Source organism: Phoxinus phoxinus (assembly GCF_949152265.1).
Source record: "Phoxinus phoxinus genome assembly, chromosome: 20".
Taxonomy (NCBI): Eukaryota; Metazoa; Chordata; class Actinopteri; order Cypriniformes; family Leuciscidae; genus Phoxinus; species Phoxinus phoxinus.
Genome location: NC_136895.1, coordinates 30,954,735 through 30,969,407, shown reverse-complemented (window position 1 = coordinate 30,969,407; position 14,673 = coordinate 30,954,735). Strand labels below are relative to the sequence as shown.

The 14,673-nt window shown below is 42.6% G+C and overlaps 2 protein-coding genes across 5 annotated transcripts in view; both read left to right on the top strand.

Annotated features, from left to right (window-relative positions):
* LOC306988166 (uncharacterized protein) overlaps positions 1-14,673 on the top strand; it is an 88,296-nt gene that overhangs the window by 44,104 nt on the left and 29,519 nt on the right. The gene's annotated exons all lie outside the window — the stretch shown is intronic.
* Positions 4,406-14,411, top strand: LOC306988164 (uncharacterized protein). Of its 4 annotated transcripts, XM_079592951.1 has the most exons (4): positions 4,507-4,602; positions 5,117-5,164; positions 9,255-9,732; positions 11,577-14,411. In XM_079592951.1, exons 3-4 carry the CDS (start codon positions 9,708-9,710, stop codon positions 12,698-12,700), a joined length of 1,149 nt encoding a protein of 382 aa, XP_079449077.1. In that variant the 5' UTR covers positions 4,507-4,602; positions 5,117-5,164; positions 9,255-9,707; the 3' UTR covers positions 12,701-14,411. The 4 variants fall into 4 exon arrangements, with proteins under 4 accessions (XP_079449080.1, XP_079449077.1, XP_079449078.1 ...); XM_079592954.1 differs by lacking the exon at positions 5,117-5,164 and having other exon boundaries at positions 4,406-4,546; XM_079592952.1 differs by lacking the exon at positions 5,117-5,164 and having other exon boundaries at positions 4,518-4,602; positions 9,214-9,732.

Below are 14,673 nucleotides of genomic sequence, written 5' to 3'. Positions count from 1 at the left end.
AAATTTAAACTATCCAATGAGACAATCGTTGCTTAGACACAGGTTTGCCTGCACACTTCTTGTTAAAGGGATACTCCACTTTTTTTGGAAATAGGCTCATTTTACAACTCCCCCAGAGTTAAACAGTTGAGTTTTACCGTTTTCGAATCCATTCAGCCGAACTCCGGGTCTGACGGTACCACTTTTAGCATAGCTTAGCATAGATCATTGATTCTGATGAGTCCAGTAGCATTTCTTTCAAAATGACCAACGAGTTTCAATATTTTTCCTATTTAAAACTTGACTCTTCTGTAGTTAAACCGTGTACTAAGATCGACGGAAAATGAAAAGTTGAGATTTTCCAAGTTTATATGGCTAGGAACTACTCTCATTCCGGCGTAAGAATCAAGGAACTGTGCGGCCGTACCATGGGTGCAGCAGCGTAATGATATGACGAAGCACTTGCCGTCAACAAACCAACGTGACAACCTGCTTGCACAGGGAGCGTGCCTTGTAGCATGGAGACATTTGTGAGAGACGATTTAGATGACATTTACTTTGGTGCTGATCCCGAACCGTATTTATTAAAACTACACAAACTTAGTCCCGGTCATGTTGGAAGTTACCGAGCTAGGGACTATTTTCAGGTGCTTCGTCATATCATTACGCCTGCTGCACCCATGGTACGGCCGCACAGTTCCTTGATTCTTACGCCGGAATGAGAGTAGTTCCTAGCCATATAGGCTTGGAAAATCGCAACTTTTCATTTTCCATCGATCTCAGTACGCGGTGAATCAAGGGTAGGGGAGGAAAAGCGTACAACAATTCTTCCGGCCATTCTTGAGATAGTGCATCTATCCCCAAGGGACCTCCCTGGCTGTTCAGGGAATACCATAGATCGCAATGAATTGTCTCGGTAGTCACAAACAGATCGACCTTTGCCGTACCTCCATATTTATCCCACCACTTCGGGATGGAGACGCCACTCTCACGAGAGAGGTCCAGTTCGCGACAGCAGGTCTGGTGCTTTGTTTGATACTCCCGGTATGTATACTGCTCTGAGTGATGAGAGCTTCAGAAATGGCCAATAAAGTAGTTCCTTTGTCACCTGGAGACATCGTGCTGATCTGGTGCCGCCTTGGTGATTGATGTGGTACACTTCAAACACTACATGTTTGTTCTGCAACAACGGGAGAAAAGCCCTCAGGGAGAGATGGACTGCCCTGAGTTCAAGGAACATTGATGTGCTCCGTGGTCCAGGGGGATTCCCAGAGTCCCCTGATGGACCTGCCTTCCCAAACTGCTCCCCACCCCGTTAGAGAAGCATCTGTCGTTACCACAGACCGCCTCACTGGGGTGTTGCCTAGAGGAACCCCTTGTGATGGTAACGTCTTTTTGTTCCAAGGGTGTAACATTAGGCCGAGCGGGACCACAGTTGCTGCTGCTGCAATCATGCCCAACAATCGCTGAAATTGAATCAACTTCATTCTCTTGTTCAGACAGAATGACTGAGCTAGACTGACCAACTGTACCACCCTCTGGGGTGATAACGATGCAGTCATCAGTTGGGAATCCAGCGAAATTCCCACAAACACTGTCTGTTGTCTGGAACTTATAATGCTCTTTTCCCAGTTCACTTTGAACCCGAGAGACTGGACATGTTGAAGCACCATTTCTGTGTCCCTCATGACTTGACTGCGAGAAGGAGCACAAATTAGCCAGTCGTCCAGGTATGATATAATTTTCAAACCTGCACACTGAAGAGGACGAAGGGCTGCTGAAACCACGCTGGTGAAGACCCTTGGAGGCAGAGACAGGCCAATTGGAATAACCCTGAACTGATAAACCCAATCTTGAAAGGCAAAGCGAAGAAACGGGCAGTGATCCTGACAGATGGATATGTGGAAATATGCATCCTTTAAAGAGATACTTCACCTCTGGAAAGATGAATGTGTATTTAAAATGGGTAATTTATGTAGAAGAAATGTGAAATTATTTTTGAATTTGGAGCCTTCTAGACTGAGAAAAGCCAGAAAATTTATTTTTGGCTTATGGGGATGAAAGACAACAACTCCCAGAATGCACTTGCTTCGTTGCCCTAGGAGGCCAAGCCTACCGGTAAGAGCGCAGCTAAACAACAAGGCTAGGCTACTAGTGAGTCTCCGTAAGTCTGCCCAGTATTTTGATGTCACCCAAAATGTCGAGGATTCGCTTTTGCGTTCTACAGTCGCCGTTCATCATGTTTACTGCGACGAGCAGGACGAGACTGACGGCCGTGGGAGAACAGCGAGCAGGACGAGACTGACGGCTGCGGGAGAACAGCGAGCGGGCCGAGACTGACGGCCGCGGGAGAACAGCGAGCAGGACGAGACTGACGGCCGCGGGAGAACAGCGAGCGGGCCGAGACTGACGGCCGCGGGAGAACAGCGAGCGGGACGAGACTGACGGCCGCGGGAGAACAGCGAGCGGGACGAGATTGACGGCCGCGGGAGAACAGCGAGCGGAACGAGACTGACGGCCGCGGGAGAACAGCGAGCGGGACGAGACTGACGGCCGCGGGAGAACAGCGAGCGGAACGAGACTGACGGCCGCGGGAGAACAGCGAGCGGGACGAGACTGACGGCCGCGGGAGAACAGCGAGCGGGACGAGACTGACGGCCGCGGGAGAACAGCGAGCGGAACGAGACTGACGGCCGCGGGAGAACAGCGAGCGGAACGAGACTGACGGCCGCGGGTGAACAGCGAGCGGGACGAGACTGACGGCCGCGGGAGAACAGCGAGCGGAACGAGACTGACGGCCGCGGGAGAACAGCGAGCGGAACGAGACTGACGGCCGCGGGAGAACAGCGAGCGGAACGAGACTGACGGCCGCGGGAGAACAGCGAGCGGGACGAGACTGACGGCCGCGGGAGAACAGCGAGCGGGACGAGACTGACGGCCGCGGGAGAACAGCGAGCGGGACGAGACTGACGGCCGCGGGAGAACAGCGAGCGGGCCGAGACTGACGGCCGCGGGAGAACAGCGAGCGGGACGAGACTGACGGCCGCGGGAGAACAGCGAGCGGGACGAGACTGACGGCCGCGGGAGAACAGCGAGCGGGACGAGACTGACGGCCGCGGGTGAACAGCGAGCGGGACGAGACTGACGGCCGCTGGAGAACAGCGAGCGGGACGAGACTGACGGCCGCGGGAGAACAGCGAGCGGAACGAGACTGACGGCCGCGGGTGAACAGCGAGCGGGACGAGACTGACGGCCGCGGGAGAACAGCGAGCGGGACGAGACTGACGGCCGCGGGAGAACAGCGAGCGGGACGAGACTGACGGCCGCGGGAGAACAGCGAGCGGGACGAGACTGACGGCCGCGGGAGAACAGCGAGCGGGACGAGACTGACGGCCGCGGGAGAACGGCGAGCGGGACGAGACTGACGGCCGCGGGAGAACAGCGAGCGGGACGAGACTGACGGCCGCGGGAGAACAGCGAGCGGGACGAGACTGACGGCCGCGGGAGAACCGTGAACGGGACGAGTTGAGGACGGTAACCGATACTACTCAACTTTCTCCACAGAACAAGAGCCGGTTAGCTTAGCTTCCAAATAAAAGATGGCTGACACTATTTGTACATTCTGTGAGTGAGATCCCTCCCTCTATCTATGGGCGGGTTAAAAACATGCGGAACAGCGCCTCCTACTGGCTGTAGTTTTAAGCCTCTGGCCAAAAAATCCTCATATGACACAATATGATGATTTTTGCGTCATATGAGGATTTTATCCAGACTAAAAATATATAAATCTCTAGTCTCAGGGGGATATGAGGCATGGGGAAGCATGGCAGTTCGCAAATAATACTGGCTTTCTACTGACACAAAGCTTAATGCTAAATCCTGAAGTATCCCTTTAAGTCTATGGAAGTGAACCATTCTCCCAGTTCTTTATATTCCAGAATTTGTGGTGTAGTCAGGATTTTGAAGGGCAGTACTTTTATGAATCTGTTCAGCTGTCATAAGTCCAGAATGGGTCGAAGTCCCCCGTCTTTCTTTGGTACTAGGTGTGAAGTTACAAACATTATATATATATATATATATATATTAATAAAACGTTTTTGGGAACAACTGAAGAAGACAACAGAAAATCTGTGTGTCGAACTGATACAGAAACAGCCGAACTCAACTCATGGGAAATCTGTAACAGGTGCGCTTTTTACTCGAATCAATTCTGTATCCGATACCGACTGCATAGCTCAATTTATGAGGAGGTCACGGGATGAACAAACAACTCATATCGGGAGGTGAGGTAAACTAACTGTTTACCCTTGTCTTTGCAAAAAAAAAAATCTTATTTTTGTGATTAACATTTGATGTGTTTGGGAAATGTGGCTATCATGTAACATTTTAATTATATTCTGCTGAAGAACGAAATTACTTTAAAAAAAAATATTCGTTCAATTTGATGAACGAGATTCAAAGATCCGAGTCAGTAAAATGATCCGAACTTCCCATTGAAGAGTCTCGCGCTGATGACGTCATCACCAGCGCGCCGCGCGCTCCTTCAGTCAGTCTCAGGTCTTCTGAGGTGAGCAGTTCACGCTATTTCGTGGCAACACAGTTTATCAAAGCAACATTTATGAGGTAATTTTTAAAATGTTTTAATCGGGTTCGGCGCTCTTTGTGTCTGCTAGCTAAAACGCTAGAAGACGGGTTTATTTCACATAAAAAACGGCAAGATCTTAGCGAAGGAGTTTGTTATGAATGTAGTTATTAGGAGATCGAACTATATTTAGATTCGTTTGGACAAATTACAACGGTTGATAACGATGTCATTAGTGTCTGTCTTCTGTATTGCTGCTTTTTTCTGTATCATTTGAGAATTAATAGTTTAATATTAGAGCACTTTTATAGACTTTCAGCAGATATTCTGACTCAAACTATCTGTTTAGCAGCAAATACTTATAATAAAGTGAGATGATCTGCTGATCCTGAATGGCTTGTTGAATGAGTGTTGATAGTCTATGGCTCATCTATTATCAGAGCAGCTGAAAAGCCTCTTTATTTCATGTCAATAGATCCTGTTTTCCCCTCATTCATTATGCTGATGTCTTCAGATCTGTAAACTGCCACATTAAGCTCATTTTATTGTCAACAGACTTGAGCAAACGACACGATCAGATACTGTGACATCTACTAGATATAGGTAAGTTTCATAATAAAAAAACAGTTTCCAAAATTGATACTGAATGAAAACAAACATGAAGCATAAAATAGTGATGAACCTTATCGCAATTTATTTGTCTTAAAATAATATTATTGTTATTATATATTTTTATCAGGATACACACATATTCCCCCATTGCATTATGATACATTGTATTCAACATTATACACATTTTAGAGAAATGGACTTTAAATGTAGGTACAGAAATCCTTAAGGTTTCATAAAACATTTTTTATTTGTTTTTGGAAGTTAAATGAAAATCTTACAGGTTTGAAACAACATGAGGGTGAGTACATGACAGTATTTACATTTTTGGGTGAAATATAGCTTATACAGTAAGCTGAGCCTTAAATAAAACTAATTCTATTCCACAAATCAAATTGACATCAACGCTACGTATTGTCACATTTTTATATTGTGATATCTCAATATAACGATATATCCCCCCTACTTGATGATTATCTAATCAATATAACAAAATAGCCTATGTATTACAGTGTTGATTAAAAAAAAAAAACTGAAATCCGTGTTTCTGATTTGTGTATATGTTTCTGTCGGCTGCATGAACATATCAGTTTGCTTTCTTATGTCATTATCTTTAAATATGCAACTTTGCTGGATAACGAATGCTCTATATAAACTAATTTGGGTCAGGCTTGTGTGTATTTTTATCACATTGTTTTAACCGTTTGAGGTACTACTAATGTTAACGTCCTCTCAGCCTTGATACTGCTGTTCTCCACTTACAGAGCGCAAATCTGATTTAAATTTTGGTGGGTTGTGGCTGGGTATTGTATGATGATTGAAATTTATTATGATTTCACTTTTCTAACTTTAGTTAGTGTGTAATGTTGCTGTTTGATCATAAACAACATATGCAAAGTTACGACGCTCAAAGTTCAAAGCAAAGGGAGATATTTGCTTTTAAAGAAAACGCTTTTTAAAGAATTACAAAAAACTACACGGGATTACACAACATTCCTCCCGGGTTAGTGACATCACCAACCCTAAAATTGACATAAGGGAACTCTGAAGTGACGTAAGCCGCGCTTGTTGTTGTGACTTTTATTTTGACGGCGTTGAGAACGACTGAGCTCACAGCGCTCGCATTCTTAGACCTATCGTAGATTAATGAAGTCGCACTTTCCTGTCTAATACGTCATTGGATGGAACTGTTAAACAAAGAAAGTAAACCGTATATGAAAAAGTATTAGCGTGTGTTTGATGTCCAGTGTTGCTGAGCAGAAATACATTATAATGTTTCGCTTGGTCCCCTTAAAGGGTTAGTTCACCCAAAAATGAAAATAATGTCATTACTCACCCTCATGTCGTTCTAAGCCCGTAAGACCGCCGTTCATCTTCGGGACACAGTTTAAGATATTTTAGATTTAGTCCGAGAGCATTCTGTCCCTCCATTGAAACTGTATATACAGTATACTGGCCATGTCCATAAAGGTAATAAAGACATCATCAAAGTAGACCATGTGACATCAGTGGGTTAGTTAGAAGTTTTTGAAGCATCAAAAATACTTTTTGGTCCAAAAATAACACAAAATAAGACTTTATTCAGCATTGTATTCTCTCCCGGGTCTGTTGTGAATCTGCGTTCAGGACTCCGCAGTGACGCTGCTGACGTAAGACGCTGATGACGTGTCATCTGGTGCGCCCGAGCTTCGTTTACAGTCTGAGGGAGACGCACGCTATATTCAAGCTATTCTACATTGTTTGCGTGGATATCATTTTTTTAATGGTGCGTAAATGTGCATGTCGCGGATTAGACACTTTTACAGCGTGCGTTTCACTCAGTATATAAATGAAGCTCGGGCGCACCAGAAATACACGTCATCAGCGTCTTACGCCATCAGCGTAACTGTGAAGGATTGACAACAGACCCGGGAGAGAATACAATGCTGAATAAAGTCTTATTTTGTGTTATTTTTGGACCAAAAAGTATTTTCGATGCTTCAAAAACTTCTAACTAACCCACTGATGTCACATGGACTACTTTGATGATGTTTTTATTACCTTTATGGACATGGCCAGTAGGGATGCAACGATACCATTTTTTCAGAATCGATCCGATCCGATACCAAACATTCTGAATATCGACCGATACCGATACCAATCCGATACCAGCACAGTTTTTTCTTTTTAATCAAGTAGAATTTCTATAACTCTGTGTGTTGATGTGATAATCACTCTTTTGTGTGTTAAACACAATCTACTTAATACAGACAACTTCATTATAAAGAAAAACAACAAATAAAATAAAAATATGATCAAAATCTGTGACAAAAATGCTATTATAAACTAGATTAGTGGATAATTCAGTATAAAATTTAGTCTAGAAAAAATCACAAGTGCACAATAATTGTATTAAATCTGAACATGAAAAAACATTTAGTGGGGAACAAATGTGAGACAATAAGTGTAACACTAAATTTGGTAAAACGTTACACATTGCTCTTTGTATTGTTGTAAAATACATTCATGAAAAACAAGATAACAAAAATCAAAAAGATTAATTATTTTATAGCCTAGGCCTACTATAAAATTGAGACATGTTTTAAATGTATAGCACAGCGGTTTAATGAGGCAGCAACATATGATATATAGGACAGAACTAGAAAGGCTATTAATAATCGTTCATTGCGTCGCTGTATTATGATATGAAAGGCCCCAATACAGTGCGGCACAAAATGCTTATGCGCATCGCGAGCGCAGAATGATGCGCTTGAAGCAACACGAGTCACAGCGCGCAGCGCGTCGAGTCCGCATTAAAAAGTTCAAATCACAAAGGAAAGACATATTGATGCGTAGTGTATTATACAGTATCTATCTATGCAATCGTTTATTGAGCATTTTCTTTTAACAGTTTTAAATGTCAGTTACTGTGCGAGTGAAGAACAATTATAATGCTCTGACTCCAGTGTTGTTGTGAGAGACACCCGGTAGAAAGTAACATGATTAAGGTAACTTACAGCAATAAAGTCCAGCAAGATAAAGTTGTTTAATGCAAAACCATAGACCTTTATCTACAGATCAAGTATAGTAACATTGAATCATCTTGGAGAGAGTTTTTCATCGTGTTGACTGTCGTACCGAACGCGACGCGCTGTTTGATGCTGGATGGAGAATGACTGACAGCCGCAGCGGAGGGAAAAGTGTACGTGATCTTGAATATAATGACTTAAATATTAATTTCTATCTCACATTATACTATATAATGGCTTCCGAACACTTATAATATAGTGCAGGACAACTTTATGGTGCTTTATAATGTTTAATGTGCCTTTTGTGGGGCTTAACAATAGCACAGAATAGTAGGCTATACGCACAATATCGGATTTGGATCGGCCTCGTCTGACCGATACCCGATCTGGCAAAAATGGCAGTATCGGAGCCGATACCGATACTGAATATCGGATCGATGCATCCCTAATGGCCAGTAGACTGTATATACAGTTTCAATGGAGGGACTGAATGCTCTCGGACTAAATCTAAAATATCTTAAACTGTGTTCCGAAGATGAACGGAGGTCTTACGGGCTTAGAACGACATGAGGGTGAGTCATTAATGACATTATTTTCATTTTTGGGTGAACTAACCCTTTAAGAGTCGTGTTGGGTTTTCTCGTCAGCGTAAATATTAAGAGCTTCATCTATCACAGTTTTACATTTTTGTAGAGTTAGTTACTGGAGTAAATATAAAGGCTATAATCGGTGTGTTTACACAGACTTTTTTTTTTTTTTAAATGGCGGGTGCTGGTGTTTTGCGTGCGTTCGGTTAATCAGCGAACACTAACGTCACGGATAGTTCCTATAGCGCTGGTTTAGACCGACTCTGAAGTAGGAGTAAATTAGTTCCTCCAAAAGGAGTTCCTGGAACTAAAATCGTTCCTAGTTCCTGCGGTGCGAACACGCCGACATCCGGGAGCTTCTGCCAATAGTTTCTAGGAACTATGAAAAGGTTCCTCTGGTACCGAAAACCCCTAATCTAGCCTTTTTTGCTCTTTTTTTTTTTCGCAGACGAACAAACTCAGTAAGCGATTTCTTCTTTATTTTGTCAGATCTGCTCCTCCTTCAGTGAAGCTCCTCCTCCTTCAGCGAAGCCTGTCCTCCTTCAGTGAAGCTCCTCCCCCTTCAGTGAAGCCCCTCCTCCTTCAGTGAAGCTCCTCCTCCTTCAGTGAAGCTCCTCCTCCTTCAGTGAAGCTCCTCCTCCTTCAGTGAAGCCCCTCCTCCTTCAGTGAAGCCCCTCCTCCTTCAGTGAAGCTCCTCCTCCTTCAGGGAAGCTCCTCCTCCTTCAGTGAAGCCTCTCCTCCTTCAGGGAAACCCCTGCTCCTTCAGTGAAGCCTCTCCTTCTTCAGTGAAGCTCCTCCCACTGCAATTCACCAATAAATGCTGGAATATTCCCATCAGCTACAAGTGAAGACGAGCATCACACCATCAGGAAGAGCTGAAATCTGCAAAGACAGAGTTTATTGAAGGACAGTGAGAACAGGAGAGATCCAGAACACTGCAGAATGAAACACACTGAAGAACAAAGAGGTTGGTGATTATTCCTCATTCTTCATTAGTGAGACTGAAGAACATTAAGGTTATAAAGCAGTTCATCAGATTTAGTGTTTGTAGTAGGAAAATTTACTAAAGAGCAAAAGGCTACAGGCTAACACACTCGAGGTTAGAGCCAGGGCAGACGACAGGAGGAAGCGTGCAAAGAAAAGTAGTGTGTGGGACCATTTCACCAAAAAGAATGACATAAGTTGCAACTTGTGTGATACAGCGCTTAAATACAGTAGTAGCACATCATCTATGATGTATCACTTGAAAGCGCGACACCCGCAAGCCTCTTCGGGTGAGAAAGGTAGCCAAAGCCAACCTTCCGTGTCATCTAAACGCCTTTACTTTCAACGCGATCACCTTGTACCCAAACCATTTCGAAACTCGATCACCTTGCTTGTACCCAAACCATTTCGAAACTAAGGATCCATTTGTCCTCCGACTACATACAAGCTCCTCGGCCGGGGCAGTGTGTGTGTGTGTGTGTGTGTGTGTGTGAGCGGGAGGCAGAGCGGCAGAGAGATGCGACAGAGTTGCGAAATTGCGAGCGGCTCAAAATGGCTGTTATTTCAAATAGCGTAGCATATTTTAAACTAATCGGTTAACCGGTTTCAACCGGCTAATGAGGCTCGGTGGCTGGTCAAGAAATGTTTTAGTTTTTGCCATCCCTAGTCATAATATTGATGTAAAACAACATTCACATTAAAAAAAAGCGTTTTGGCGGACCACCGCCGGTGCTACTCAGTTTGCGGTTGTATGTAGCGCTGAAACACGATTGTAATTGTTAAAATTTCGATCAGCATTCTCACCTAAAACTGAACGTTCAGACCAAACCGTAAGTCATAGAGACTTGAAACTTTGAGGGCTGGTAGTACTCACACCGTCAATAACGTCACCACGGCCCGGCCTGACGAGGGCGCTACAGCGCTCAAAACTCCTAAACGGCCAGGCGTAGGCTCAAGTGTCTTATATCGTTGCATCGGATACGATCTAAATTCTCGGGTATTTGGGATTTTTTGGAAAACCTACTTTTGCAAACTAGTCCTAGGTTTTTGGCCCAATCGGAACCAAACCAGTGCAGAAAGATTGTCAACAATTATCAAAAAAAGATTTACGGTCTCAAAGGGCCGCCAAAACGTTCAAAGTGGAAGGAGCCACTTTTGCTAAAATGGCTATAACTTGTGAACAGATATTTTTACCAAACTCTGCACACTTATGTAAGAGCTCATTCTGTAGTTGTGTGAAAAAGCACGCAGTCTGATTGACTTGGAGAAAAAAACTAAGTCTGATTGACTTGAAAATTGGCGTGCGGTGTCTTCGTTTAAGGTGCCAAGACGGGCTTTGAGGACATTCGCGCATCTCAAAAAACGCGGCCGGTGGCGGCCAATGAAGTTTGAGCAGCTATCAGACAAGGATAACGGGTGTTTGATTCATGATCCTAGAGACCTGTCATAAATTCGAAAAGAAATCGGCCACCAGGGGGGTGCCTTTACGTTTTTCACGTCTGTAAAGGATTGTATACCACACGATTTTTGGCACATGCCCACAGCATTCATACCGTATGGTAGAACTCCTCATTCTGAGCGACTTTACCTTTAGGACTGCCGCTGTCAATCGAATAGTTTGTTAAATATTGGAGAGTATTTCACAAAACAACTTTCGCGAACTAGCCCTAGATTTTTGGCTCAACCTCGATAAAGCCACTGCGGCACAATTCTCAGGACTCTCCAGGTCAATAATTAGCAAAGAAAAATCTAACCCTAACCCTTCACGAAAATAGTTAAGAACATACGACATGACCTCAAAATGTAACTTTTTTGCTTTCATTTCAGGCCTGATGCTGAAGAATGAGGAGAGTGAAGAGGAGGAGAAATATGATGTCAAAACAGAAGAAAAAAGTTGCCCACAGACTGAGAGTATTTCTTTATTGAACAGAGGAGAAAATAAATGTTTCATCTGCTGTCAATGTGGAAAGAGTTTCACATTCAAAAAGAGTCTCAAAATTCACATGAGGATCCACACTGGAGAGAAACCGTTCACATGTGATCAGTGCGGGAAGAGTTTCACACAACAAGGGCACCTTAAGGAACACATGAAAATCCACACTGGAGAGAAACCGTATGAGTGTGATCAATGTGGCAGAATATTTTCAAGGGCTACCGGCCTATCGAGCCACATGTTAGTTCATTCACAGGAGAAACCACATTCGTGTTCTTTTTGTGGAAAGAGTTTTAAATACAAACAAAGTCTCGAGGTTCACGTAAGGATCCACACTGGAGAGAAACCCTTCACATGTGTTCAATGTGGGAAGAGTTTCACACACCAAAAGAGTCTCAAAATTCACATGAGAATCCACACTGGAGAGAAACCATTCACATGTGATCAGTGTGGGAAGAGATTCACACACCAAAAGAATTTCAAGGTTCACATGAGGATACACACTGGAGAGAAACCGTTCACATGTGATCAGTGCGGGAAGAGTTTTGTAGAAAAGGGAACCCTTAAGACACACGTGATCATCCACACTGGAGAGAAACTGCACGAATGTGATCAATGTGGCAAAACATTTTTGTGGGTTTCGGCCCTGAAGAGACACATGAAATGCCATTCAAAGGAGAAACCACATTCATGTTCTCTGTGTGGAAAGAGTTTTTATGATCTGCAAAATTTAAAGCTTCATCAGAAAATACATACCGGTGAAAAATCTTATGTGTGCTTTGAATGTGGGAAGAGTTTTTTTACAACGCCAGATTTGAAACGGCACCAGAGAATTCACACTGGAGAGAAACCTTACAAGTGTTCACACTGCGATAAGAGATTCAATCAGTCAGGACATCAGAAACAACATGAGAGGATCCACACTGGAGAGAAACCGTATCACTGCACTACATGTGGGAAGAGCTTCAGTCAAGCATTTTCTCTTCACAGTCACACAAAAAACAATCACAGCAAGTAGATCATCTTCAGATCCAGAACTTTCAAGTGTGAAGCCGCATCCTCACCAAATGCGACAATAGTACCGTTGAGCAATACAATTTCTTCCGGGTATGTTTACAATTACACAACAAAGATGTACTAAAAATGGAAACGTTTTTACTTTGTGGTTTTGTGCGTACAGATCCCAGTTCACTCGGATCCGTGAAAACAACTAAAGTTGCTGTATTCTGCCACCAGACCAGTAGTTGGCGATGTCAGTGTTGGGGAAAGTTACTTTTAAAAGTAATGCATTACAGTATTGTGTTACTCCCTTAAAAAGTAACTAATTGCATTACTTAGTTACTTTTTTAGAAAAGTTATGCGTTACGTTACTTTTGCGTTACTTTTTCCCCCATCTGGGCTGGGCTTGTTTTTTTATAACACAAATGTTCTATTTTTGGGCAAATGTAAAGACACTTTCACACCAAAAGTGAAATAATAATCCTCCGGCTAAAGGAAATGTGTACAGTAGAGGAAAGCAAACCTTTCTATCTATCTATAGTCATTTTTGCTTATTAAACTGCATCATCGAAGGGTCAGAAGCAAGTACATTGGTCAATAAAGTGAGATTAAATGCATACAAATTTATGTTTTATTTAACATATTTACTTATTGGAGGTTTGCATAGTATTCTGATTTTGCATTCACTGATTTTATTAATTTTGAGGAATATAAAAAAAAATTGTGCAAGTGAGATGAGTAAATACTCACATTTAGTCTAGAACTACAATAACCCTCATGTACACACACACACACACACACACGCCTCTGCACTTTGATTTGTCTCAACATGAGGACAGGAGAGCTGTCAGTCAATAAATGGGAAAACAAAGTATCTTGCGTTACTTATTTGAAAAAGTAACTCAGATATTTTGTTGTAAATTTTAAAAGTAATGCGATAGTTTACTAGTTACTTGAAAAAGTAATCTGATTACGTAACTCAAGTTACTTGTAATGCATTTCCCCCAACACTGCACTTTGTAAAGAAACTCTACGTGCCTAGACTGAACACGTAATACACATGCGTATGACATCACCGTTTTCACCGGGTGTGCCGCACAAGTCATGAAAAGTGAGACCAAAGCATTATTGCCCCCTGGTGGCTGGATGCAGTATAGGTCATAAACCCTGTGCTCTCCATGTAGTCTAATGGGACGTGAGCCAAACTACATTTATTTTTATCACGCAAATGTAAGTTCAGTCGTTAGTTTTTTTTAAAGTTTCGTTGTAGTTTTTTACAGTCCATGGTGTCGTGTAAACCGCCCCAAAATCTGCCCTAACCAGCCACAATGCGAAGAACAGGACGAAGAAACATCATCCAAATTTGTCACAGTGAATGAAGTTAACTTTCAAGACCAGAAGTGTTTACCTGTGAGATTCAGATCACCTCAAAGATGGACAAGTTTTAATTTTTAAATATATATTTGCTTCATGATATATTTTATATCATTATGCTTTATTATGAATTTAATTTCATGTTCAGTTTTCTTATACTGCATGTATCACTTGTAGTTTGTTTACACTTTTATTAAAAAAGTAGGGCTAATTTTTCTTCCCCTTATAGTGTGGTTAGAAAACGCAGATGTGAGATGTAATGTCATCTAGCTTTGCAACTGGCCTTCTTCACTTTTATTCTCTTGAGATGCTTTACTAATTTGTCTTTGCTTCAAGTAGCCAATAAATAATTTTATAAAAAACAATCATTGTCTCTTTTTATTGTTTGCTGATTCTTCTTACATCAAGAATAAATAATCTCATAATTGTAGTTACTTCTAAAAGCCATGAAATATTATCATTGTGTTTGGGGCTTTCCATGTTTTAAATTACTTGAAAAATGCCTATTTCACCCCACACATGACAGAGGGAATACGTCTTCATTAGTAACTATTTAACCCTTATTTTTGGTTTACATGTTGTTGTTGTTGTTTGTATTTTATTGAATACAAAATCTGA